The sequence below is a fragment of the Abramis brama genome (genome assembly GCF_963993115.1).
Source record: "Abramis brama genome assembly, chromosome: 24".
NCBI lineage: Eukaryota > Metazoa > Chordata > Actinopteri > Cypriniformes > Leuciscidae > Abramis > Abramis brama.
This window is the reverse complement of record NC_139986.1, coordinates 12931752-12958102: the sequence shown is the minus strand read 5'-3', so window position 1 is coordinate 12958102 and position 26351 is coordinate 12931752. Positions and strand designations below refer to the sequence as shown.

Genomic DNA, 26351 nt, shown 5'->3' with positions numbered 1-26351 from the left:
CTTTTATCCCACAGACTTCTTCGTGAGAGCAAACTGATTTGCATTATAAAGAGAATCAACACAACACTTTTGGTTCTGTGTGTGTGAATGTGCACTTTTGTGTGTAAACTTTTCAAACACAGCATTCGTATAATGCGTGCCTTATCACTGTGACAACAGCAGATGCTCATCAGATCAGTGTAATAAATGAAGTATATTTTTTTAAAGAAATGGCTACATTTATTCAGCAAGGACACTTTAAATTGATACAAATAAATGCTTTTCTTTTGATCTTTCCATTCATTAAAGAATCCAGAAAAAAAATTATAATGGTTTCCGGAAAACTATTAAGCAGCACAACAATTTTCAACATTAATAATAATAAGAAATGTTTCTCTAGCAGCAAATCGCAGTTAAATCATCCATCCATCCATTTTCCAAACCGCTTGTCCAATGTGGCTACAGGTATAAATTCCTTTTTAATTGATTATTAAATTGTTTAATTAAGGTTTATACATGCTAGTTTCCATGACAGAGTTCAAGATAAATCTTTTCATTACTACTGGAGGTGCCAGTTTGCTAAGTTTCAAATTATTATTAAACAGCAAGCACAAACTTTGCAAAAGCGGCAGCCCTTCCGGCGCACTCCGTGTCCGAATTCACTCCCTCGTTTTCATTCACTCCTTCAAGTGGACTATATTAGTGGAGTAATGTAGGAAATATTGAATGAGGGTATAGGGGTGATTTCAAATCAGGGCTAATGAGTAGAAAGATCATAAGAAATTAAATACACAGAAGTCAATGCCCATAATGAGACACAGGTGTGCAACAATCAGAAACCAAAGAAACGGATTTTTTTTTAAAAGAAGAGAAGGAAAACACAGGAAGAGTGAGAATGCAAACTAAGAGGCTGTTTACTCTACACAGTTTCAACTAAAAACGTAAAATTTTGAATGTGTTTTGGCAGTTCCTTTACACGACAACGCCGTTTTGGGTGCTTTTTGAAAACGGTCTCCGTGTAAGCGACAAAAACGCGAATCTCTGAAGACAATGATGTCATGCACATGCGTATTACGTGTTCAATCTATTGTGTTTCATCGCCATCCAATTGCCTGGCAGTAGAATACAGCGTATTTAGTCGTTTTTCGCGGATTCGTGTGAATGGGGATTGGTTTGATAATGGTGTCGTCTGTAAGCTGAAAACTCAAAGGAAAAACTTCTCCGTTTTAAGCATATCGTTGTCATGTAAACGTACCCTTAAAGTCCATGAATAATGTCAACATGATAGTCCTTAGACACAATAGAACACAAAAACTTAGAATACCTGTGACATGTAGTATATACGTTTATATATTGAAACATTACTCATACTATATATTTAATTTACTCAATTATGTGTCATTAGACTCCTAAATATACTCCTGCATAACTCAAGTGATGGTGTTCCAACTGAATCTCTTCAGATACTCCCTCCTCAGTGTGTAGGAACAGTGAACACCGCATAGGGACCCTGTGATGGGCTCTTTATCTATTTCTGCTTGACAGAAAGTGCCGCAACATTGAATATTTATAATCAGAGCATTGTGCCTTGAACTCAAACATGGACACACACATTCAAACACACATATACATTCTCCCATACACACACATACTTGAAACTGAAAAATAAAACATAATCAAAAAAAAAAGGGGAGATTTATAAACCTATATCCACGTAAGCACACTTTCCATTCACACACACAGTAATAGAGTAGACATACACACTCATGCAAATGTGTGATTAAACTACTCCATATATACACCAAGAAAAGAAAAGAAAATGCTGCGTTATATAATGAATATGCAATCCCTTGAGGCCTGTGCTCATTATAGACAGATATTTCCTTTATTTCTTCAAAACAATTCCAGACTTGCATTGAAGCCATGAGTCATTTCTACGTTTTATGACATTTTTTTTTTTTTTGCCAAATCTTTATCAAGACACAAAATGATGTGCAAAAATGCAACAAACTAAACTTTAACCAAAAACGAACATTAAAAAAGATTATTATGATTATTTATATTAAAAATGAGCTGTAATGTTTTGGATTGAATAATGTTCATAAAATATATAATAGTTTATTAAAAATAATAGTTTAAATGTGTATAAATTATTTATCTACATTAAAAAAACTTACGATGTGAAAAACCTGAGGAAAAATCCTGAAAATAATAGCATTTAATGATAACACATTAACTTTGTCCTATTTTTCTCCACAATGTCAAAATATATCCTTCCCTCCTCACCGTACACAGTGAGCTTGTACTATTTTGTGTTTTTTCATTATTTGCTGCTGTAATTGATTTCATCCACTGTCATCTCTTCCTCTAAATCTATTCTTGTACCTTTCCTGCATCCTCCTCTTTGTTTCTCTTTTACTCTCTCTCTCTCTCCCTCCTCATTCCTCACTCCAGTGAAGAATGACTAATGTGTGTTTTTACTTTCTGTAACTGCATACTATTTTAAGAGCCGCATCCATAATTAAGATTGACTCGACCTGGAGGGATTGAATGCATGTTTGTGTGCATTCATGTTTTAATGCATTTCTGTGTTCATATTCCAAGGACCCGATCGCCCATCTTCACGTAAACAAAAACAGTTGAATGCTATTGTGAGGAGTTCATGTTTACATTGGTCTCAGCTATATGAAGAATACACTAACACACACTTACACGCATAACAAAGTAGAGTTGTTTTTAGGTCAGCATTAATGAGTATGAGATCTGGGTTGGAGGAAAACACAGGAACATGAGTTACTAGAGTAATCTCACCTCTCATTTCATTCTCACCCTTCATTAAATACTTGTACACCTGTTCACGCTCTCTTTCTGTTTGCAGGATCAGTACGGATTCCCATTCCCCCAAGTTGCAGATCCGGAGTCACAGTTACCTGCGAGCGGTGAGTGAGGTTTCAATCAACCGAAGTTTGGACAGTCTGGACCCGGCCGGTCTCCTGGCCTCGCCCAAATTTCGCTCCCGAAACGAGAGCTACATGAGGGCCATGAGCACCATCAGCCAGGTTTGTCATCGCCCCCCTCGTTCTGTGGTGGAAATCGCCATTAAGATACTTATCTTAAACCAGTTGGAAAGAGCAACTGGTTCCTGGATTAGATCCTAAAGGTGATTTCCAACCAGAACCTTCATCAACGTGGCCTCTTCAAGGTTTGCAGAGGGGAGGAAAAACAGGAAAGAAAAAAATTAAATAATGTTTTTGCTCAAGCAATCAATTTTTGTTTAATCCATGAATCATCTCATGGAATACCTTATCATCTCTTCATCCATCCATTATTCAGAATCCTAAATCGCATACTATCAATGCTATATATATAGTATGGAAGATTAGGATTAGAGCATCAAGAATCATAGCATGTTGTGAATACTGTGTTAAAGAGGCCCAAGTTGGCATACTTTTTCAGATGTCCATGAGGCTAAAGACCAAAGTATACTTCAGATTTAACGCAAACATTAGCGAATGCGTACAGTCAAACCTTATTGTGTGCATGAACACAGATACTCGCATAAGGAAAATTCATCTTTGCCATTTTGAGATTACATGAACAGCTGAAAAAACTACTCACTTTATCTATATTACCCTCTTGTAATCATGCACTGAATAAATTAATCATGGCTAACTGCATATAGAGTATTTCTACAATGTCATCTGTAACTAAAACTAATGTTTTTGTGTCATCATTACCATATCGGTCAAGCTATTGGTCATGCTTACAGAGATTTTCAGACATGATCCCTGTATTCAAATATGCATACTTCCCTACTACTTAGGCAGTATGTGAAAAAGAGTAGTAGCCTATGTCTGAATTCATAGCATTCATAAATAGTAGGCAAAATGTACCCGAATTTACTATCCCATGAGGCCACGGGAGAGGATTTGTGAATGGTAGAGAAGCAAGACAATTGACACCACAGGACGCATGATAATGTAGTATTAAGAATGTAGTATGTCCGAATTTCATTCATGCTATACACATTCATACACATACACATTCATACTATAGAACATGCCTATTTAACAATTAATGAAGTATGTTCTTCATCAAATGTAGTACCTACTTAGTATAGTATGCAATTTTGATATCAGCTAATCAATATGCAACAAATGGATTTGTGGTGTCACTGTCAAGACCCAATTTTATGGCAGTTTTTGTCCCAATACTGGGGCAAAATTCACCACCAAGTACATACTAGAAAAATAATTCAAAGTGAAATGTAGTACAGTATGCCTGGAGAAGAACCTGGAGGAGAATAAACTAGCAACAAAATATTAGCATTGTGTGGAGATTGAGCTGTCATGTTCACTGTTAGTTTAAATACTCAAAGGCCATTTTAAAGGTGAGTTGATGTCGGTAAAGCTTTGTAAGCAATTTTAAGTGGTGTTCTTCCGTGTTAGCATGTGTAGCTAAGAGATTTTCAAGGTGAGTTTTCAAGATTAGCTTCTGTAGCCCTGGGATAAGGTGACGGGCAGCGTTTACAACCGATACAATTTTAAGGTGAGTGTTCAGAGCCTGAAAGCTCACTCAGACAGACAACAGCCCTAACCTTTTAGAGATCTGTTCCTACCACCCGTGAAAAAAGACACTGCCCTCAGGCGTGCGTGTGGATGTGTGTCTTTTCTGCTCCCAGAGGATATATCAATCATTTCAGTGACAAAAAGCTCAGTCAGCTCGAAAAAAAAAAAACATCATTCATTGGTGCCTCATGTGTATACTGAATGTGTGTGTGGGCATGCAGACATGTGTTTACGCTGTATGTGTGTACATACATGTGTTGTGTGTAGGTGTATTTCTGTGATGTTTTTGGGGGAGTTTATTGCTTACTAGATGATTAGCAGACCTTATTGCCTGTCTGTAGCTTCCTTCCACCAATGACAAACACTCTGCTGTCCTTTCCTCCAATCACAACTCACTATTAGTCCTCCAGTCATAGAATGCTCCAAACAACCTGTTTCCAATTCCATTTGAACCTCAACAAGACCTTTTCCTCTGATAAGTTTCTGTGTAAATCGCACTTCTCCTTACTGTCATCTCTTACACTGCTGATATTGCTTTCACTTGTACAGATTTCCTCCCCTCTGCACTCTTTTTTTCTGGTATGTTATCTGTATTAGTGTGTTTAACCCTTATCATTGAAGATACAGCATGGCTATTAGAGGGTTAAAATTACCCTACATGATAAATGACAGCTCAGAATTCCCAATTCAAACATTTCCCCCCAAGCAATTGATTTTACATCAATAATCAACCTATTACTAATTTCCTTCTGTGACGTTTACCCATTTCGGTATTTAAGGTTTCATGACATTTCAGGCTGAAAAGTAATTAAGTTGATTAGAAGTCAATATGTTAACCCTCTGGTATTGTTCGCATGATTGTTTTTTTTCTTTCTATTTTATTGAAATGATTGTACTATATTTTAATTTGATCATATTTTTTATTTAATATTCTGTATTTTGAGGGGATTTTATGGTACTAAATTATATTTATGCAGTAGTTATAATCCATTTATTCACTTTTTGAGCAAGGACCTGAAAATTAAATTTCCTATTTAAGTGGTTAGAAATCTTTAATGCTTTGGACCACAGACTGAGTTTGGTCTCTTTTGAAAGAAGACACTTGGCAGATTATTGCTGAAGTGAAAAGTTTAAAAAAGTGAACATGACAAAAGTTATGAAAAATGCACACTTTTTTTATACGAAATATATATTTTCCAAAACACGTTTTACTCTAAAACTGTGAGAAAATCAAAGCCAAACAAGCTGCGTTCCAAATTTGAAGTTGACATTTCAAAAAATGAGCTTTCAGTAAGAATTTGTTTGTGCGCAGTACCAAACGTTGATGAAATTCGTCTCCCATTAATTTCCAAATGTGGTCATTTTTTCCCGGACCATTTAAACTTTTTGATTTTTGTGTGTGTTCACACAGCAAGTACTAAAACCTTTACCAGGTTTTGTACCATTCCGATGAGGTAAAACATTCTAAAAAATTTCTGAAAAAAATAAAATAATCAAAAAAAATATTTGGTCCAAAATGCCTGTTACAGCACCAGAGGGTTAAGGTCTAAACAAAATGACAGCAAAGATTTGTCTTAAACACACTAATACACTTAGGTTTTTTATTCTTTGTGATTTACTTTCTTGCTTTTGCATTTTGTAAAAATGTATGCTTGAAATTTAAAAACATATTTCTGAAAATAAAAGACATTTTCCAAAACTTAAAACACTGATATGTTCTCAAAGCAAAGCACCCTGAAATGTGAAAAAATATATTTTAGAAAAAAATACTTGAAGTGAAAATTCTGTTTTATTTATTTGCACTTTATTAAAAATATATTTTAGGTATATTTTTTAACTGTGTGCTGGAAGTGATCATTGTAAAAATGCATTGAAAGTATACTTTCAAAATACATTATAGTATACAATAGTATTGTACAAATATTTGTATACTTACAAAGTATAGCTAAGTATTATTTGTTTATTGATGTGCATTTGTTATTGAAGAGTGTGCAATTTGTAGTATTTAAAGGACATTAGCATGAGCATTGAGCACATTGAGCAATAAGCACTGAGCATATTTTTACTCAAATATAATACACTTATGGTATATTGATTGTTTGTTTCGATGACACTCGCAATGAATTTGTAATGTACTTGTAACACAAATAAAATACACTTTAAAATCACTAATCAAGCATGTAATTAGTCCCTACACAGGCACATACTTAAAGTATACTAAGAAGTTGTTCCAATTTAGCACACAAAAGAATACACTTGAAGTTATGCTTTACTACAATTTAATTACAACTAAAATATACATAGTACAAAATTAGTTGTTTCAAAATAGCGCACTTCAAGTTAACTAATCATTAACACACTTGAAGTATACTAAAGTAGTCTGGCTGCAAGTATACTTACCTGTAGCATTTTTTTTTTCACCGGAGAAACTTCAAATTGTTAACCCAATTTCATTTCAACCCTGGGTTAATTTAATCTTCAGTTATTTTGTTCCATATTTCACAATGTTCATACCTACATGGTAATCTAGGTGCGATCTACAATTTCTAATATATACTATATACTATGATCTACAATTTCTAATATATACTATATGCTGCTATGGATCCCATGACAGAAGGGTGAAGGAGTTATGTGACAGCATGTGGTGACGCGTTGTCTCCCCCTGCAGGTGAGCGAGGTGGAAGTGAACGGGCAGATCGAGGCCGTGTGTGAGAGTGTGTTCAGTGAGATGGAGTCCCAGGCCCTGGATGCTCTGGATCTGCCGGGGTCCGGGTGCTTCCGCATGAGGAGCCACAGTTACGTGCGGGCCATCGAAAAGGGCTGCTCGCAGGAGGAAGAGGAGGAGAGAGCGGCACTTCAGGCCATCGTTCCACCTCGAACCACTACTACTGTTAGAACCATCCAGAGCAGTACAGGTACAAGCACATTAAAACAACTATTATTACTGAAGTTTTATTAGTGGTCTAGTCTAACAACCTGATTTTTTTAATCGTAAAAATACGAATAGTTTGGCATAATATTTTCTTTTTAAAATCTTAGTAATATTTGAAAGGGGTCTGTTTGTCCAACCTTTTTTTTCTTTTCTTTAAAGTGACTGTGGCTTTGACTGGCGAGAAGTTTACACTTACATGTATTAAAGGTGTATGGAAAATATATTAAATTTTTTGTTGTTGTTTATCCATAGTTGGAATGGCCCTGTGTTCATAACCTGAAGTGTGAAAACTTTTTCCCAAAATTATGTTAATTTATTTTTTAAATGATTACACATAAAGAATGAAGATTTCCTAGAACTCAACACATGCATTTTAATCTAGATATTTAAAGATTTTTTACATTAGTTTTTGAAAATCCATATTTATCATTGACCCATAATAACTTCAAATAAAGTATATGAATAAATATATATTGTTTTACTGAAGCTGTTCTATATAACATTTTAAATGACTTAAGAAATTCCATGCATTCATCCTGCTATCATTGAAAAATGTGCAATCTTGCCACTTCCCTCCCTTCCATTTTTATCTTCTATCCATCCTTCACTCTCTCTGTCACTTCATCTGTATGAATAGAGAGAGCCAAGGTCTCTCTCCTCCTTCTCTCTTGTGCAGCGTGTTGTTTAATTACAGCGATTAGAGAGTCTCATTCTTTCTCCTCGTCACACTGTCATCGGGGTGGTAGTCAGCTAATTAAAAACATTTACAGACAAGTAGGACGAAGGAAAGCCGGAGAAAAAGCGAAAGAGCTGTTGAGACAAATTAGAATGAGAGAGAGGAAACGGACAGGAACATAATGGATGGAGATGAGATTTGGGGATTATCACATCCATTATCAACCGTGTCCCATGTGTGTGCTTTTTTAAAAACTCTTATTCGCCAAGCTTTAATCTCTGGTATAAAAAAAAAAGAAAAGTCAATCAGAATTAGGTAAGACTTCATTGCTTTTACAGGCCATTATTCACTTAAAGAAGATTGTTAATCAATTAAATAAAAATTCCAGACATGACATTTTATGTCATGTAGTTTCTGGGTTATAGTCCTAAAAAATGGGACACTTGGGACTATTAAAGGAGAAGTTCACTTTCAAAAAAACTTTTGCTGATAATTTACTCACCCCCATGTCATCCAAGATGTCCATGTCTTTCTTTCTTCAGTCGCAAAGAAATTAAGGTTTTTGATGAAAACATTCCAGGATTTCCCCCCATGTAATGGATTCTATTGGGACCCAAACGGTAGAAGGTCCAAATGACAGTTTAAGTGCAGCTTCAAAGGGCTTTAAACGATACCAGACGATGAATAAGGGTCTTATCTAGCGAAACGATCGGTCATTTCCAAAATAAATAAAAAAGTTTAAGTTTTATAAGCACAAATGTTCGCCTTGCTCTGTTCTGTGATGCGCGTTCGTGATGTCACGTAATACGCAATTACGTTGAAAAGGTCACGCTTGAAAAATTTCTGTCCTGAAGAAAATGTTCTTTTTGGCTTTTTAATATTAAAACACCCAGGATACGCACACGAATGGGCATTTTAAACGATAAACTGACACAAATACATTTGAAAATGTGTATATGGTCCTCCTTCCGCACATTTGTAAACACGTCAAGCGTGACCTTTTCAACGTAATTGCGTATTACGTGACGTCTTCAACGCGCATCACAGAACAGAGCAAGGCGAGCGTTTGTGCTTATAAAACTTAAACTTTTTTATTTATTTTGGAAATGACCGATCGTTTCGCTAGATAAGACCCTTATTCACCGTCTGGTATCGTTTAAAGCCCTTTGAAGCTGCACTGAAACTGTCATTTGGACCTTCTACCGTTTGGGTCCCAATAGAATCCATTACATGGGGGGAAATCCTGGAATGTTTTCATCAAAAACCTTAATTTCTTTGCGACTGAAGAAAGAAAGACATGGACATCTTGGATGACATGGGGGTGAGTAAATTATCAGCAAAAGTTTTTTTGAAAGTGAACTTCTCCTTTAACAACCAACCAATAATATTTCCATTGTTTACATTAACACACTATAGAGTATACTACCTTACAGAAGTTTTGGGACAGAATTTTTGGTTACACTTCATTTTAAGGTGATACAGTTACATTGTACTTACTCAAATAAGTACTGAGTAATTAATTAACTACATGTACTTACTATAGAGTTACGGTTAGGGTTTGGTTTAGGGTTGGTTACTTGTAATTATACATAATTTACTGTTATTACTATAGTAAGTACATGTAGTAGCGTGTAACTACGTCACCTGAAAATGAAGTGTTACCGATTTTTTGCATTCTATGGAATGTTTTTGAAAGAAGAATCTTTTGCTCACCACAGCTGCATTTATTTGATCAAAATAAAACAGTAATATTCTGAAATATTATTACAAATTTATAAATAACTGTTTTCTATTTATATATATAAATATATTGTAAAATGTAATTTATTCCTGTGATGCAAAGCTGAATTTTCAGCAGCCATGAAGATGACATCTTCAGTGTCACATGATCCTTCAGAAATCATTGAGAAAATGCTTATGCTGCTTAATAGTTTTTTTGAAACCTATAATTATATGTATTAATGTAAAAGTCTTTACTGTTAATTTTGATACACTTAATGTATCCTTGCTGAATAAAAGCATTCATTTATTTTCAAAAAAAATTACTGACCCCAAACTTTTGAAATAATACCAAGTCTTGTTAAAGCTTTTGCTTCTTCTTCTTTCTTTTTTTTACATTGCTTTAAGAATAATTATGTATACAACACACAATTCTTTGTTTCTTTTATTTGTCACTAAAAGTTATATATTCATTATTAATAGTTTTCCACTGAACACAAAATACATGTACAATACAATACAATACGTGCATGTCTTTGTTTTCACAAATTCTCGTTTTTGTAGTTTACGTGAATTCAATAACAGTATCGGTTTCACTGCACTTTGAATCTCATTTTCAAAAGTTTGCGTTTTCAGGCCCCCAAAATGCTGTTGGCATGTAAATGAATGGCCGTTGCAATGCGTTTTTAGTTGAAAACGGTGTCATGTAAACGTCCTGGTTGCATATGCAACACACTGTTCCCTGATGGAGGGAACGGAGGACGTAGTCGACGTCGACTGAATGGGATCACGCTAGGGAGCCTATCTTCTTCGAGCATGCTTGAACGAGCCAATGCGTGCAATGGCAACGTGAATTGCATCACGCGCTCCGCCCCGCGAGATGGGTATAAATACGGAAGCGGATGCATACACCATCTGTTTTTCGCTGAGGAGCCGAGCGTAACTCGGCGTCAGCGGTGGTCCAGCTATAGTGGCAAAGGGACTACGTCCTCTGTTCCCTCCTTCAGGGAACGGTGGGTTGCATACGCAACCAGAACGTTCCCTTTCAGTCGAGAACGTCAGACGTAGTCGATGTCGACTGAATGGGATCTTTAACCCTGGAAAACGCCACTAGAACTGCCACCTTCCAGTGCCTGGGTAAAAGCCTTAAGTCCCCCCGCAGAGAAGGGATGGAGAAGGGCGAGGCTTAGGCCAGGGATGTCGACTGCTGTTCCACAGGACCACTGGGAAAGCGTACCCTGACAAGGAAGAAAGGGACGCTGCGGAAACCACATCCTGCCCGAAGGGAGGTAACATGTGGGGGATACACATATGGACTGGGCGGATGACCGGGCAGTACAACATATGGAATATCACTGGGATAATTCCAGCCTATAACAGAGGGGAGGATCAACCAACAGTAACGGCAGAGAGGGAAGGCACGGGGTCACCGCAGGGAGCCGTACCGTGGAATAATACACATATGGGATCGCCGTAGGATCACAACATATGGACCCAGCCTAACACAGGTTCCACCAGTGCATACGAGTGATAGGCCTGGCTTCGGACGCTCTGCCACGTCCGATGCTGAGGGATATGGAGGAACTCAACAGGGTTCAGTTTAAGAGGGAACTCAACTGGAGCAAAAATTGCGCATGTATCCAGTCCATAGGAGGGGAATGGCGCAGCAAGCCGACACTTCGAACTGTGCTTACAGTCAAATCTGGCTTCATGTGAAGGGAGCCCACGGGAAGCAACAGTTCGACACATGCTAGTTCTCTAGCGAATGTGTATAGGTGTCGCCCAGCCCCCGACTCTATTCAACATCTGTTCAGCGAGGCACTGTATGCCAACGTCTAGGAGGGAGCAGTACTCTCACTTAGGAGGAGCTCACCGCCCAGGTGGGCACGTGCATCTTGGGACTTCTCACCAAGACGAAGGCAACCACTTTGAAGTGGGCCAACCTCTGCTTGGAAACAGCCTTCCCTTCTGCTTGTTTCCATAACAGATAGAGCTGGTCTAAGGTCTAGGCTTTGCATTCTGATCACGTATAACCGCACTGAGGCGGGCGGACAGAGAAAAGCCAGGGCTGGGTCTGCCTCCTCCGGGGCAGCGCTTGCAGGCTCACCACCTGGTCCCATAGGAGAGGTAGGAACCTTGGGCACACATTCAGACCGGGGTGCACAGCTGGCGAACAAGAGGGGGCTGAGGGGTGCAAGGCTTTACAGGGTCGCACACCATCAGACTTGCCCTCTTGGGACCCAGGAACAAAGGAATTGCTCTTTCTTTGAAGTGTGAGTACCAGCGGGGGGGGAGCCAGCGGTGGAACAGACACACACACAAAGTCTCCACCCGGCCCTCATCCGCGGGGAGGGAGTGGATGACCCACTCCAAGCACCTTATTCTATCCCTGAGCGGCCCGCTCAGGAACGCTTTCACTGTTGCTTGCCACCTGGCTTGACAGCGCCTAGAGCGGGGCAGCCGCCGGGGCAGGATGTGCCGGATGGCCTCCGCCTGCGCTTGGGCGGCAGAAAACTGCTGGGCGCAGTTCTCCACCGCATCGCCGACCAGCCCAACCTGGGAAATTGGGGAGACCAGGAACCGAACCTTGTCCGCATCCACCATAGAACCAGGCTGAGCCAACGATGGCGCTCCTGGACCACTAACGTGGACATCGTCAGACCGATCATGCATGTCACGACACTCATGCCCCGGAGGGCGAGGTCAGATGCAGTGCGGAGCTCACCTATGAGCGCACGGCCTGGACTACCCTCGTGCATGTCCATGAGTGCCTGGCCTGATAGACCTGAAGCAGCGCCATGGCACGCAAGAGGAGGCGGCTTGCCCACAGGCTTTGTAAGCTCTGCCCGTCGGAACGGGCGAGAGCTCACAGGCCTTAGGGGGGAAACGAGGGGCCGCATCCAAAAAGCAGCGGCCGCCAGACACAGGTGCACCTGTGTTGCGCCAGACCGCTCCATTGGAGGGACAGCCTCACAACCCTTCACCACTCCTCCGTCAAGGGTAGCGAGGGGGGAAAAACTTATTCAGGCAGCTTCTGGCAGAGAAAGGTGCCATCTACAACCTGGTAAGCTCTCCATGCACTTCGGGAAGGAAAGGCACTGGGGCGGCGAGCTGAGAACCAGCGCGGCCCGTCCCGAGATACCAATCATCCAACTGAGACTTTTCGTGACACGGTGGAAGATTCCAGTCGATCCCGACAGCCTCGGCGGCCCGATTCATCATAGCTGATGTTACTGGATCTGGCTCAGGCAATGTTACACTCCCAGAGGGAGATAACGCAGCAGAGTCATAATTTCCAGAGGTCAGCTCACCCTCCGATGCTGCAATCGGCATCCTGTCCCCTGGAGAGGCCCCGAATGGAACGTCTGGTTGGTCCATTACAGAGAGACCAGCGCGCTCAATGGGGCTCCACCGGCTGCGATGTGATAGAGGAGTGAGGAGCCCACAGGGATTGGTAACCAGGCGGGGAAGCCTCACTATGATCCTCTGATCACCCATCCCACACGGCGCCGTAGCAGGGCGTGGTAATGGGGACTCCAGCTTAACGCATGAAGGAGAGTCTTGATCTCAACACCGCCGATAGTCATATCCTCGCAATGAGAACATAAACTATCCACAAAAGCTGCTTCAACGTGCTGCATATATACACATATATACACATATATATTACAAACACGTGATACAACCATTGTGACCGTCCATATGGGGGGACAGGCAACGATCGCATCCAGAAACGCATGGGTGGAAAGGCATCTTGAAAAAGACGCAAATGCACCCGTGTTGCTCTTTCAGGAAATGGGACCCATCACCAGTGCCGGAGCACACAGGGGAATGACTGCGGCAACACTGAACAGTGAACTGAAACAGTGAAGCACTCACTTTTCCGCCCTCTAACCAGCCGTCAACAAACACAGAAATTTGATGCTGTTAAAACAGCAGTTGAGAGCTCAAAGCTCGCGATCACGGCTGCACTCGCGCTGTAGAATCACCAGCAGCTGGGAGAGTCTTCCTAGAAGAAGCACCGACACACTCGCTCGTTGTACTCGCTCGTTGTAATATAACAACACTCTTTCAGTAGACATCGACGTGAAGAACGATCGGCTCCGAAGCGAAAGACAGATGGTGTATGCATCCGCTTCCGTATTTATACCCGTCTCACGGGGCGGAGTGCGTGATGCAATTCACGTCGCCATTGCGCGCATTAGCTCGTTCAAGCATGCTCGAAGAAGATAGGCTCCCTAGCGTGATCCCATTCAGTCGACGTCGACTACGTCTGACATTCTCGACTGAAAGGGTCAGTCGACGTCGACTACGTCTGACATTCTCGACTGAAAGGGTCAGTCGACGTCGACTACGTCTGACATTCTCGATTGAAAGGGAACAGCCCCTTACTCCACTGTTTTGCTCCTGTAGAGTGAGGAGTGGAGAGAGAGAGAGAGAGAGAGATGGAGATAATCCATTTATTTTCAATGAGAGTTGGAGATTTGAGTCAGCATGACACTGTCGGTGACGAAACGTTAAGCAACTTCTATGCCACTTTTGGGTTTGAAACGTTATGCAAATGAATAGTGATGTGAGAGTGCAAACAGTGGTGATCACATGATCCACCTCATCATGCAGAACAACAAAAACAAAACAAAAAGTACAGTAGCTCGCCGACCTCCAGTGATTAAATCACTGTCAATGTGAACGGCCTTCATGAGGAGTCATTGGCTGAACACATGACCTGAAGCAAAATGAAAACAAACAACCAAAATGTTTTATATAGATGTACAATAAATGAAACACAAGCACAACCAAAGTTTTTCCTCCGGCTCTGTGACTACACAAAAACACACATTATTGACTTATTGTCACAGAAGAAACTGGTCATAGGGAGCTAAAAGGACAAAAAAAAAACTTCAGTGTTCACTGAAAGCATAAATCTCTTGAGCGTATGTAGTAATGAGTTTATTCTGTGTATATGTGTTATAGTTTAGTTGTTGATTTCCCTTTGGTCATGTGTGTGTGTGTGTGTGTGTGTGTGTGTGTGTTTGTGTGTGTGTGTGTGTGTTTGTGTGTGTGTGTGTGTGTGTGTAGGGGGTACGGACAACTGATGATGATGCTTTTATACTCACTAAATCGATATGAATAAATATTGATATCGATAATAAATTCTAGAGTAATTTTCGACATTATCCTAGGCTATGTCTAGATGATCAGATCTGTGTCACTAAAATACAATTTATTAAAGCATAACATAGATCAGTATTATTAATATTATTACTTTTGTTGTTATTTTTCTTGTAAGGAATATCACACAACCCAGATATTTTTTTCATCCATTTTTTTTAACAATACAAGTTCTGTTGTGCAGCAAAAAAATAAAATGCTATGTTTTTATTAATTGCTATTTCCTTTGCTTACATTTTTTAAAAAATTATTAAAATGTTCACGTTTATGAATTAATTTTTTATTGGACCAGTTTTGATGATGAATTTGTGTTCAATCATCAATTGTTGAACCATAAAACACAGAATTTGTGAAAAAATAAAATGGATTTCACAAGAATTAAACAAACGTCTCTGTAAACAAACGACCAATAAGATTTAAGGATGTGAACTATAAGTAAGTGTTGTAAAAAAATAAATAAAATGGTAACCAGAAAGTAAATCAGAGTTTTACAGCTGTCTAATATTCCAAGTTACAGACAGACACACTCACAGATGTGCGTATCACATTTGTCCTTTTAGCAGCTTTGATCTAAATGTCATTTCCATGGCATTAAAGGATTAGAACTCCCCGTCTGTCTGAGAGTTTCTCTTTTTGTGTGCATCATCATCTCTCCCTTTCTCTGTGTGCTTCTCTCTCCGGGGTAATGGGATATAAAGCTTTCATGCCGAAGCTCCAGCCCCAGATGAGCACTTGTGAGCGCTCTAAGGTCTAGAGAGATGATAGATCCCACCATTCCTGATCTGATTCATCACTGACATTAAACAAGTTTCTTCAGAGACAGGGACATTTTTGTGGAAACTGTGATGCTCTTTTTTTCATAATTCTTTTAAGAAGAGAAACCTCAAAAGAACAGCATTTTGTTGAACATTATAAATGTCTTTGCATTTGTTAGTAACACGTTTTCCCCCAAAGCCTAATTGCATTCTTTAGTTACTATAGGCTACATCAGATTGCTATTTGGTGACATATTGAAATAGCTGTAGTTATTGAATCTGTCATACAGACTCTTACTGTCTTGTTAAACTTATTCAGACCAAAAAGAATATAAAGTTCTGACATAATATTTCTCACAGCAATCTAAATCAAGCTTTACCTGATCCATAAACTCCGCATTTTAGAAAAATACTTATCATTGATATCCTCTTTATATGTGTGTGTGTGTGTGTGTGTGTGTGTGTGTGTGTGTGTGTGTGTGTGTGGCAGTGTGTACAAAGATGGCAATATCTGAAATCCTTGTCCTTGTGGGGACATTTTTGGTCCCCATGAGGAAAACAGCTTATAAATTATAATAAGTGATGTTTTTTTGAAAATATAAAAATGTTGAACGTTTTCTGGGTATGTTTAGGGTAGGGTTTGTGTAAGGGGATTGAATATACAGTTTGTACAGTATAAAAATCATTATGTCTATGGAAAGTCCCCATAAAACATGAAAACACAACATGCACTGTAAAAAGTGATCAATTGACTTGACTTGAAAAAAGTGAGTTAGTGTGTGTGTGTGTGTGTGTAGATTTGACTATATTTCTATTTAAAATCCCATGAAACATCAAATAGCAGCTTCTGAGGACATTTGAAGGTCCTCACTGCTGGAAAGCCTAAAGCCGGACAAAACGTTTATTTCTAATCAATCACGTTTATTTTCAAATCAAATAGTGTCACCATTATGTTAGTGTTCAAATTGATTTCTATGAGAGGTTTCTCTATAGCTTCTAAATTATGTTGTTTGTCTTTTCAAGAAGCATGGAATTACAGTGGGAGCAAGGCTATATGGAATTACATTATTAAAACCTGCAGAAACACAGAGTGAGGCTCAGTTCTTGTGGAAATCTGAGGAGAATGAGGGAGATGAAAATATTACTGTTCTTTTTCCAACCACACGAGAGCGGGCTCGAGCACACACTCTGACTGTTATTTAAATGCATGTTTTAAATTCTATGGTTTTAAAGCGATAGTTCACCCAAAAATTACAATTCTGTCATCATTTACTCGCCCTCATGTTCCAAACATGTACGAGTTTCTTTCTTCCGTTGAACACAAAAGAAAATATTTACACCAAATCTTAAATTTTAGTACATTTTAACTTTACTAATAAAGATATACATTTAAAGTATAAGTTGACATAAGATGACTGTGCATGGATTAACATGATTCATGCAGTATTTTTATTTTTATTTATTTTTTCATCTAAAACATAATTCACTGTTATTTTTATTGAGATGACGGTATAACGATAGCCTACGACTTTTTAAAAACCCTTTCTCCCTTATATTTATTTTGTAAAGGATTTTTAGTTTTATTTCACATAATTTAGCCCATATGAGGTTAGTCAGTTCAGTGTGGTGGGAAGTCCCGCAGGCTCATTCATGTTTGGCCGGTACGGGAATCGGTGTCTAACGGATGTGACGGTGTGGGCCGGTCCCGTACCCGCCCGTAACTGAACTAGCAGCTCGATCCACCGAGCGCGAGCGTTTACTCACTGCAGCGTCATTATAGCTTCCATTCAGAGCCAAGCTGGAGTTTATAACTAGATCGCGAAGATTCATTCAGGAGCTGTTCTCTCTCGTTCTCTCTCCGGTTACCGTTTACCGAAAATTACAGGGTATGTGTGACTCCTGGATCCGCCGCCTCTGTGAGTAGACTCTCTCTCTCTCTCTCTCTCTCTCTCTCTCTCTCTCTCTCTCTCTCTCTCTCTCTCTCGTTTGTTTGTATTGTATTGACTGAGGTGATGCACAACTAAACTGAGGACATTTTGCTTACTCACAGTGCAATGGACTGATGCGAGTTAACATCCAGTTTATAAGCTGATTATTAGTCTATGAATCGTTTAGCTACTTCAGAACTAGACATTACTAATTATATCCTTTTTAAATAAATAATAATAAAAATATTATTAACGATATAATATAATGGTGATATAAAATAAACAGATTTTAATTATAATAATGAAATAGCCTATTAATAAAAAATATATAAAAAATATCTATCTATCATACTAAATTGTAATGATGGCTTTGTTGTGTTGAGGGAGGGAGAGATACTGAACTCTGTCCAGCATCTGTCTATTTTGGTATGTCATATGTGATATTAGGGAGCAGGTGTCAGGCAGGGCTCAAAAATATACAGTATACATAAACAAAGAAACTCTGAGAGGTGAGACCATTTGCTTGTTATTGCGTTGCCCTTTTATGTGTGATTTCACTTTTTTTCCATACTGGTGGAAATTATCCCAAAAGTTGAGGTGTAGTTCTCCTAAAACCTGGCCAGAAAACTGGGTCAGCATGCATGGGTGTATTTTTCATGCGAGAGCCCACATGGCTCAACCATCCAAGTTTCAGTTCTGAGTCTGAGAGATCCCATTCATTTCAAATGGTCTAGGTATCCTGTGACGGCCGCATGCTGGTCTCTATAAATAAAAGCTGTTGCCGGTGTTTGTGTAGGCTATTTCCAGTTCAACTATACAGAAGACTTGTTTAACATCTAACTTGAGTGATTGCCCAGTAGAAAAAACTTTATGACATTGTGTTGTTGTTATTAAGGGTCAAGATGTCTGCAGTGTAATAGAAAAAAAATGTGACCTGAGAAAAACATTCGTTGCCAGAAAGAGGATGCTGCTGTTTCCACGGCAACTAATTCATTCTAATTTTCTCTTTTTTTTTGTTTTGTTTTGTTTTTATTGTATCTTTTTTATTAGAGATTGCTGTTGTTTTGACTTGTTTTGATGTAGGCCTAGTCTTTGCGCCAGAGAAACAAGCTGTAATTTTTTAGAATTTTGTTTTTGCGGTAGCTCTTTATATTCCTATGGCATCGCTGTCAAAGAGTAATTATCTGGCGAAGTAGATTTATTATTGTAGAGCTAAAGGCAGGGTAGGCGATTTGTTTCAGAAACATTTTCTTGTTATGCTGGTTGAAAGTGTCTTAACATCCTGATAACATCACACGTCATCAGCGCGCTTCATGCTATGCAGAGTTAGACAGACCTCAGTCACCGAACACCGCAACCGAAACAGCAGACGCCTTTTACAGTTCCTCCTGAACCAAAACAACAAGCTTATACTTCGTTCACACCATAACAACGGTAATTTGGATGAGATGGAACCCCGTGATGTGATAATTGGAGCGTTTTATGACTCGAATTTATGCGTTTCTATGGCTGCATCAACAGCGCAATGAATCTGCAGTAGTCGGGTGGTACAGGTCAGTGTTCTTTAGGTTGTTTATGTTCATTATTATTGTACTGTTATGTGCTTCGAGACATCTCTCGTGACGCTTGTTTGCTCCCTGCTGTATGCGTTCATGTGTTTTGAAGGAGATGTGGCTCTGGAGACGCTCTGAAGGGAGGGTGGGATCTCATGCTTTCAAAGCTAACTTGCTATTGCTAGCTTCTCTGAAAATTGCCTACCCTACCTTTAACGAAAGTTATCATGAGCATTATAATGTTTGAAGCGGATGTCATAACAAATGTCAGTAGACCGGGGAGATTTTAAAACAAGTGGTTCATTCATAAATCCGTAAGATTGTACCTTCAGGCTGTGGAAATTCAAACCGGAAGACCAAAATAGACCTGAGTGCATGTGGTGCTCATTTCGATGTCGTCCTGTCTAAAAGGAGAGATTGTAACAGAGACTCAGAATGCCAGAGATGACAGCAGTGATATCATAAACAGGCCCTCCAGTCGATCAATACAGACAGTCACTTAGATATGATCTCAACATTATCGATTATATTCTCATTACATAGAGTCTGATGACTCTCATATTGATCCAAAAAAGTAATAAAAGTCCTTTGTAGTTATAAGAGACAAATCAATATTTTTGAACTCAAAGCTGATTTTCTGCAAAGTCCAAAAGAATATAATCGTCATATAATATAATTGTAATACGAGTAGCCTAACTAAACCCGTTGAAAATGCATATTGTGTTGTTAGTGAACAGTGCATGTTTTGAGCACAAGAGGGCGGTGTAGTACAGAGAGAGAGTTGAGAAAAGCACGTGTTTAAAATCAAATAGGCCTACTCCCTACAGTCTTAAAAAAAAAAGGTTCCAAAAAAGAAGTTTTTAGATTCTCTTTAAAGAACTATTTTTTTCTCTCTTGCTTAAGCACGTTTTAATAATCTGTAGAACCTTTTTCCACCATAAAGTAGCCTAACTTTTGTGCCATGAAAAGGTCCTATGGTTCTTCATGGAACCATCGATGCCCATAAATAACCTTTATTTTTATAAGTGTACATAAGAATATATGTGTGAATCATTTCAGTGGATGATGCAGTTCACAATATAGTCTAAAACAATAATTAAAAATAAATAAATAATAGTATTCTAATCCAATGCCCCTTTCAGTGTTGTTTTAGTATTAGTTAAATGCTATTATAGCATATATTATTTTTAATGAACTTTTATTTAGTTTGAGTTTAAGCAATTCTGTTATGTACTTTTGTCATTTTAATCGTTTTTTAATATTTATAATTAGCTTTAATGTATTTTTATTTCAATAATAGTCTTAATAATTTTAGTACTTTAATTTCAGTTAGTTGCCGAGGCTGCATTTCAAATTTTTTGTTTACTTTGAGTTACATTTTTCATGTAATATTTGTATATTTTTGTATTTTAGTTTTATTTCAATTAATGCAAATGATTTTTTAATAGTTTTAGTTTTAGATAAACAACAACACTGGTCACATGATCTACGCGCTTAGATGTAATTTTACAAAAGTAATGTGAAGATGCCCATTTCTTTTGTGCTGCATACTCATATTGTAGCATAAATGATTAAGGATGATAGTTTTGCTTTGAGAAATTGAGTTGTGTGTGTGTGGGTGGGTGTGTGTGTGTGTGTGGGTGGGTGTGTGTGTGTGTGGACAGCCCATCTTTCCAGACTTCACAAATCACTCAGTTAGACATTTCAGTTAAACAGTCTTGCTACTTTTCATCCTCTCTCTCTCTCCCTCCCTTCCTCAGTCTCAGTCTCGCTCTCTTTCTCTCTCTCAGCCGCACAAATAATCATTTCCTTTCAGGCACTCCCCTCACTCACCATGAAAGGTGCTGTGCTGATTTATACTTAAACATCATGTCTCAAAGCTCTAAGATTTATATGATTTCCTCTTCCTTCCCGGAGTTAATCAGCCCGTGTAAGTATGTATGTGTATGTGAGAGAAAGAGACATGAAAGAGGGTGTCAGTGAGAAAGCGACATAATGAACACACTGTCTGAAATGCTCTACTAGTGTGGGCATGCAGAAAAATACACAAACACGCATAATCTTCAAGCTTTCATATGAATCCCTCCTCTAAATCTATGACCTGAAGCTTACCTTTTAATAGACATTACAGAGGAGATGATCTAATGCATTTCTGATTCAGTTTCACACACACACACACACACACACACACACACACACACACACACACACACACACACACACACACACACGCACACACACACATTACTGAAATGTACATCATAGTCCCGAATATGTATGTAAGAGTATTATTATATCTTAAAATATTTGTTTTTTTAATTACTTGCATTATTCTGATCAGGGAAGCAAATAATATCATGGCTTATTTCCTCAATTTCAAAATATCATTTTTATTCTATGATAAATTTTAAAAAGCAGATGGGCCTGTATATTTCTTATTATACATTATTTTGTATGCATATGAGAGGATTATGCATGGATGCATTAAGTTGATCAAAAGACAGTCAAGGCATTAATAAATATAATAATAAAATGTCTGTCAAAAATATTACTGTTTTCAAAATTGGGTAAACCAAATCAGCATATTAGAATGATTTCTGAAGGATCATGTGACACTGAAGACTAAAATAAATGTGGCGTCAGCTTCAACACTTCAACACTTTTATTTTCATCCTGTAGGTGGCGATAGGCACACAATGAAACATTCTGACACATGCTGGAGCCTTAAAGGGATAGTTCACCCAAAAATCATAATTTTTCCTCACCCTTGAGGAACATAAAAGAAGATATTTTGAAGAATGTCGGTAAATAAACAGCTGATGGTCCCCATTGACTTCTATAATATAGTCGGAAAATACTATGGAAGTCAATGGCTTCCGTCAACTGTTTAATTACCCACATTCTTCAAAATACCTTCTTTTGTGTTCAGCAGAAGAAAGAAATTCCTACAATTTGGAACAACCTGAGGGTGAGTAAATGATGACGGAATTTTCATTTTTGGGTGAACTATCCCTTTAAGTCTGTTCACTTGGAAAATCTAGCGGAATGTGGCCTGTCAATTATCTGTTCATTACCTGATTTAACATGCTTTTTAGTGTTACAAAAACACACTGACTATTAGAAGAAGACTTTTTTTTCTTCTCCAGAAACTAGTGGCATCTGAGTCTGTTTTTGGAGAGTGATTCTGAGTTCACTTGACTGTTTGATGACCGTGCACTTTACGTAATTACAACTTAACGGCCTCTCTTTGAGAATCGCTATGCTTTGATTCAGGCCACACAGAAAGGAAGTGCGGTGGTTGACATGATCCTGTCACAGGAAACTCCTGTCTATTTCTCTCTTCTCTTCTCTTCTCTTCTCTTCTCTTCTCTTCTCTTCTCTTCTCTTCTCTTCTCTTCTCTTCTCTTCTCTTCTCTTCTCTTCTCTTCTCTCTCCTCTCCTCTCCTCTCCTCTCCTCTCCTCTCCTCTCCTCTCCTCTCCTCTCCTCTCCTCTCCTCTCCTCTCCTCTGTGTGTGTGTGAGAGAGGGAGAGTATGTTGAATGGTTTAGGTTTTCACTGCGAGGGTGGGGCAAACCTTAATTACAGACCGTCTCTACTCTTTCAGAAAGGGTCCTCTGTGTGTCTGTGCGTGTGTGTTTTTTGCCCCTAAATGTTTTGGGAGGGTCCTTTAATGGCATATATCACTTTGGCGCTGAAGTCTCAAAACATGCATTTATAAAAAGCCAAAAATTACAACATGCCATTTGGATTGACTCTATATGAGTTTATGGGAAGAGGTGTGTGTGTGTGTGTGTGTGTGTGTGAGAGAGAGAGGTTCTACTTTAGTAGTTTAGGAAGTCTTTGTAACACAATGCATTGCATTCCTGCACTCCTGCTGGGCTCCTCGTTTGTTCCTTGCATTCTTGCCCACTCACCCCCAACCCCCAGTGTGTGTGTGTGTGTGAGTGTCGGGGGTCTCTTAAGTCTCCTAAAGACCACTTCAGTCTCGGAATGACCCTAAACCAGCACTAACACACTCTTCACAAAAACTACACACATTTCTCTGCCACACACAAGCGGGTTCTTTCCCCATCCCCCCCACCTCTCACAGGATACCAGGGGTCAGAGGTCAAACCTGGAGACACAAAGCATAAAGAGAACAAACCGCAGAGGGAGAGATGGGGAGTATGAGGAAAGAGAGAAGGAAATAGAGATAGGTGAGTTACGGATAATTATTAGGGTGGTTAGTCCGCTGGAAAGTTGGTTAGATTAAAATCAGTACTGTTGCTCAGATGACAGTTCACTTATTTTAATTAATTCATGGCTTATCTCATGAGTTGCGTGTTGGATGTGCTGCATATATAAGTCGGGGTGTGAACTCTTGACCACATTCCTTTGTATTTAGATGTAAATGCATGAGTGTCAGGCCTCTGACCTCTTGAGATGTACAAGATCTCGACCTAAAGACCTTCTAATGAACACAAACACACACTAAGTTCATACATTCCATAGCTAGGCTACTTAAATAGCTTTTTATCTATCTATCTATCTATCTATCTATCTATCTATTATCTATCTATCTATCATCTATCTATCTATCTATTTTTTAAATAATATATTAATTAGTTAATTTTAAGTAATTAAGTATAAATATAATTACTAAATTAATTACTATATTTACTAAATAAATATAAATATTTTAGTATGAAAATTTATATTAATATTTAGTATTAGGTAAGTTTAAAAATATTTATATATATATATATGTGTATATATATATGTGTATATATATATATATCTGTATCTCTATACATACAGTATATATAATTAGTAAACCAATATAATTTACTAAGTGATTTGTTTAGTAATTTTATATGTATATATATATATATATATATATATATATATATATATATATATATATATATATATGTGTGTGTGTGTGTGTGTGTGTGTGTGTGTGTGTTTGGTCTTTGATTTACTAAATATAATTAGCTTTTTTAGTATTTATTCTATTGTATGTCTCATATTTAGATAGCTATATGAGTGTGTATCTTCCTGTCATTCCTGGAAGAGAGCAATGCAGGATGCATCTATCCTTATACAAACACACAAACACTCACACTTGGTGAGCCGTCAAGCAGATGTAATGTGTAATCAGACAGGTATGTAGACTGATTAGGGAGTGTAAAGGCAGAGATCATTTGTGTGTCAGGAGTGTGCGTGTGTATTAAATTATAATTTTAGACTTTTGTCAAGTTGAATGTGTCTCGGGGTTTTATTGTGTCTTTGTGTATCCGAATGGTTTTGGTGTCTGTCTGTGTGTGTGTTCTCACTTTGACTGGTGTCAGGAATGCTTGACAGGAACTAAAGCAAATGGGCCGGTAAAACTAATCTCATCCTCTTTTACTGTGTGTGTGTGTGTGTGTGTGTGTGTGTGTGTGTGTGTGTGTGTGTGTCTCTCTCTCTCTCTTTCCCCTCATTCAACGCTTGTCCTCCTCCAGGGCATGTCTGTCTTTACAGACTTGAGAGAAAGATATTCATCACCTGAGTTAAGATCTTGCACCCCTGCAGATACCAGATACCTACTCCCGTTAACTTTGAAGAGTAAAGTTAAGGTTTCAAAGCTCATTACCTTTGCATTTAGAAAATAAAATGTTTTGTTTTATTTGTGCATTTATACATTCAGAAAGAAAATGCTATATATTTTGTTTTATTATTTAGCATTCAAATAGTTTTTTTATATAAATATAATTTTTATATATATATATATATATATAATTTATATATATATATATATATATATATTTTTTTTTATATATATATAATTTTTTTTTTATAATTCATTTTTTTAATCATTTGTTTTGATAAATTAATTATTTAATCAAATTATAAATGTTTTTGCATTCAGATTTAATTTAATTTAATTTATTCTATTTATTTTGTTTTATTTTATTTTATTTATTACATTTATTTTATTTATAAACCACGGCACATATATAATCTCACACTTACCTAATTGAACTGCCATAAACCGTCTAGTCTGTGTTTTATTCCTTGAACTATGATTATGACACTTAATGTGTCACCTGTCGGCGCATGCGTATGTGTTTGTTTGTAAGCGTGCATGGGTGTGTTTGTCACTGATTGACAGCTGCGGGGAAACTGGCCATGTGTATGAACTTAGAACAAGCAAAAGTAGGTCAGGCACACTGTTAGTAAACACATCCACTCACACAGTTTACAGTTCGCAGTCAGCGCTGCATTTTCTAAAAAAAAAAAATTTTGCTTTTTTTTTGTTCAATACTGGCTGGTCTGTTTTTATCTCTATCTTTGTTTTGTTTTTTACACACACACGCTGTTTTATAGAAAGGCCACGGATTTCATGTTCCTCCTTGTTTCCACGGCTACACTATCACAAAGGACTCCAGCTGGCTTTGGAAAAAGAGAGCAAGGGACAGAGAGAAAGACGAACGGTGACCAGCCCCTTTCTAAACACACGGCAGCTGGGCCGAACTGTCATTCTGCACCCTGGCCTGCTTACACACACACACACGCACACAAAAACACACTGTGGCCCCTCCTCTGGCTTTATAGCGCTTTGTGTTTTGCGATAATTCCCTTGGCATCTGCTAGAGGGAGCCCAACTAACCTGTTTGAATAAGTTTTATGGTTTTTGTCGCTTCCACACAAGCGCACACACACACTCACGTCGGACTCGTCCGCGTCCAGACGTCATAATGCCCAGAGGTGCGTTCAATCTCCCCTCCTAATGAAGCATGAGGCTGAAAGGGGAGTTTCTCCGGGCAGGGGCCGAAAAGAAGGAATGAATGGATGATTTGGGGGGGGGGGGGGGGCAGTGAAGGGGGTTGAGCAGGGGACGTCTTTGATACAGCGCTGGCCCGGGCGGGGGGTAGTGTGTTTTTTAGCCAGGAGATCCACCATTCACACTCCTCCGTCGGCCGCTCGTTTGAAGTGCCTCACAAAGAGGAGTTTGTGGGCCGGGGGCCAAAAGGGGTTTTGTCATTCACAGAGTCCCTCTCCTCCTCCTCTTTAACCTCTCGCTCATTCTTTCACTCTTTTGAAA

The 26351-nt window shown here is 38.6% G+C and overlaps 1 protein-coding gene across 4 annotated transcripts in view; it reads left to right on the top strand.

The window, feature by feature from the left end:
• dlgap1b (discs, large homolog-associated protein 1b) overlaps positions 1-26351 on the top strand; it is a 150949-nt gene that overhangs the window by 104693 nt on the left and 19905 nt on the right. For 3 of the 4 annotated variants that reach the window (XM_084102777.1, XM_084102778.1, XM_084102780.1), the window contains 2 exons: positions 2858-3038; positions 7219-7465. In XM_084102777.1, coding sequence (XP_083958903.1) covers positions 2858-3038; positions 7219-7465 — 428 coding nt within the window. The remainder of the gene's footprint in view (positions 1-2857; positions 3039-7218; positions 7466-26351) is intronic. The other variant, XM_084102779.1, reaches the window with a different exon arrangement.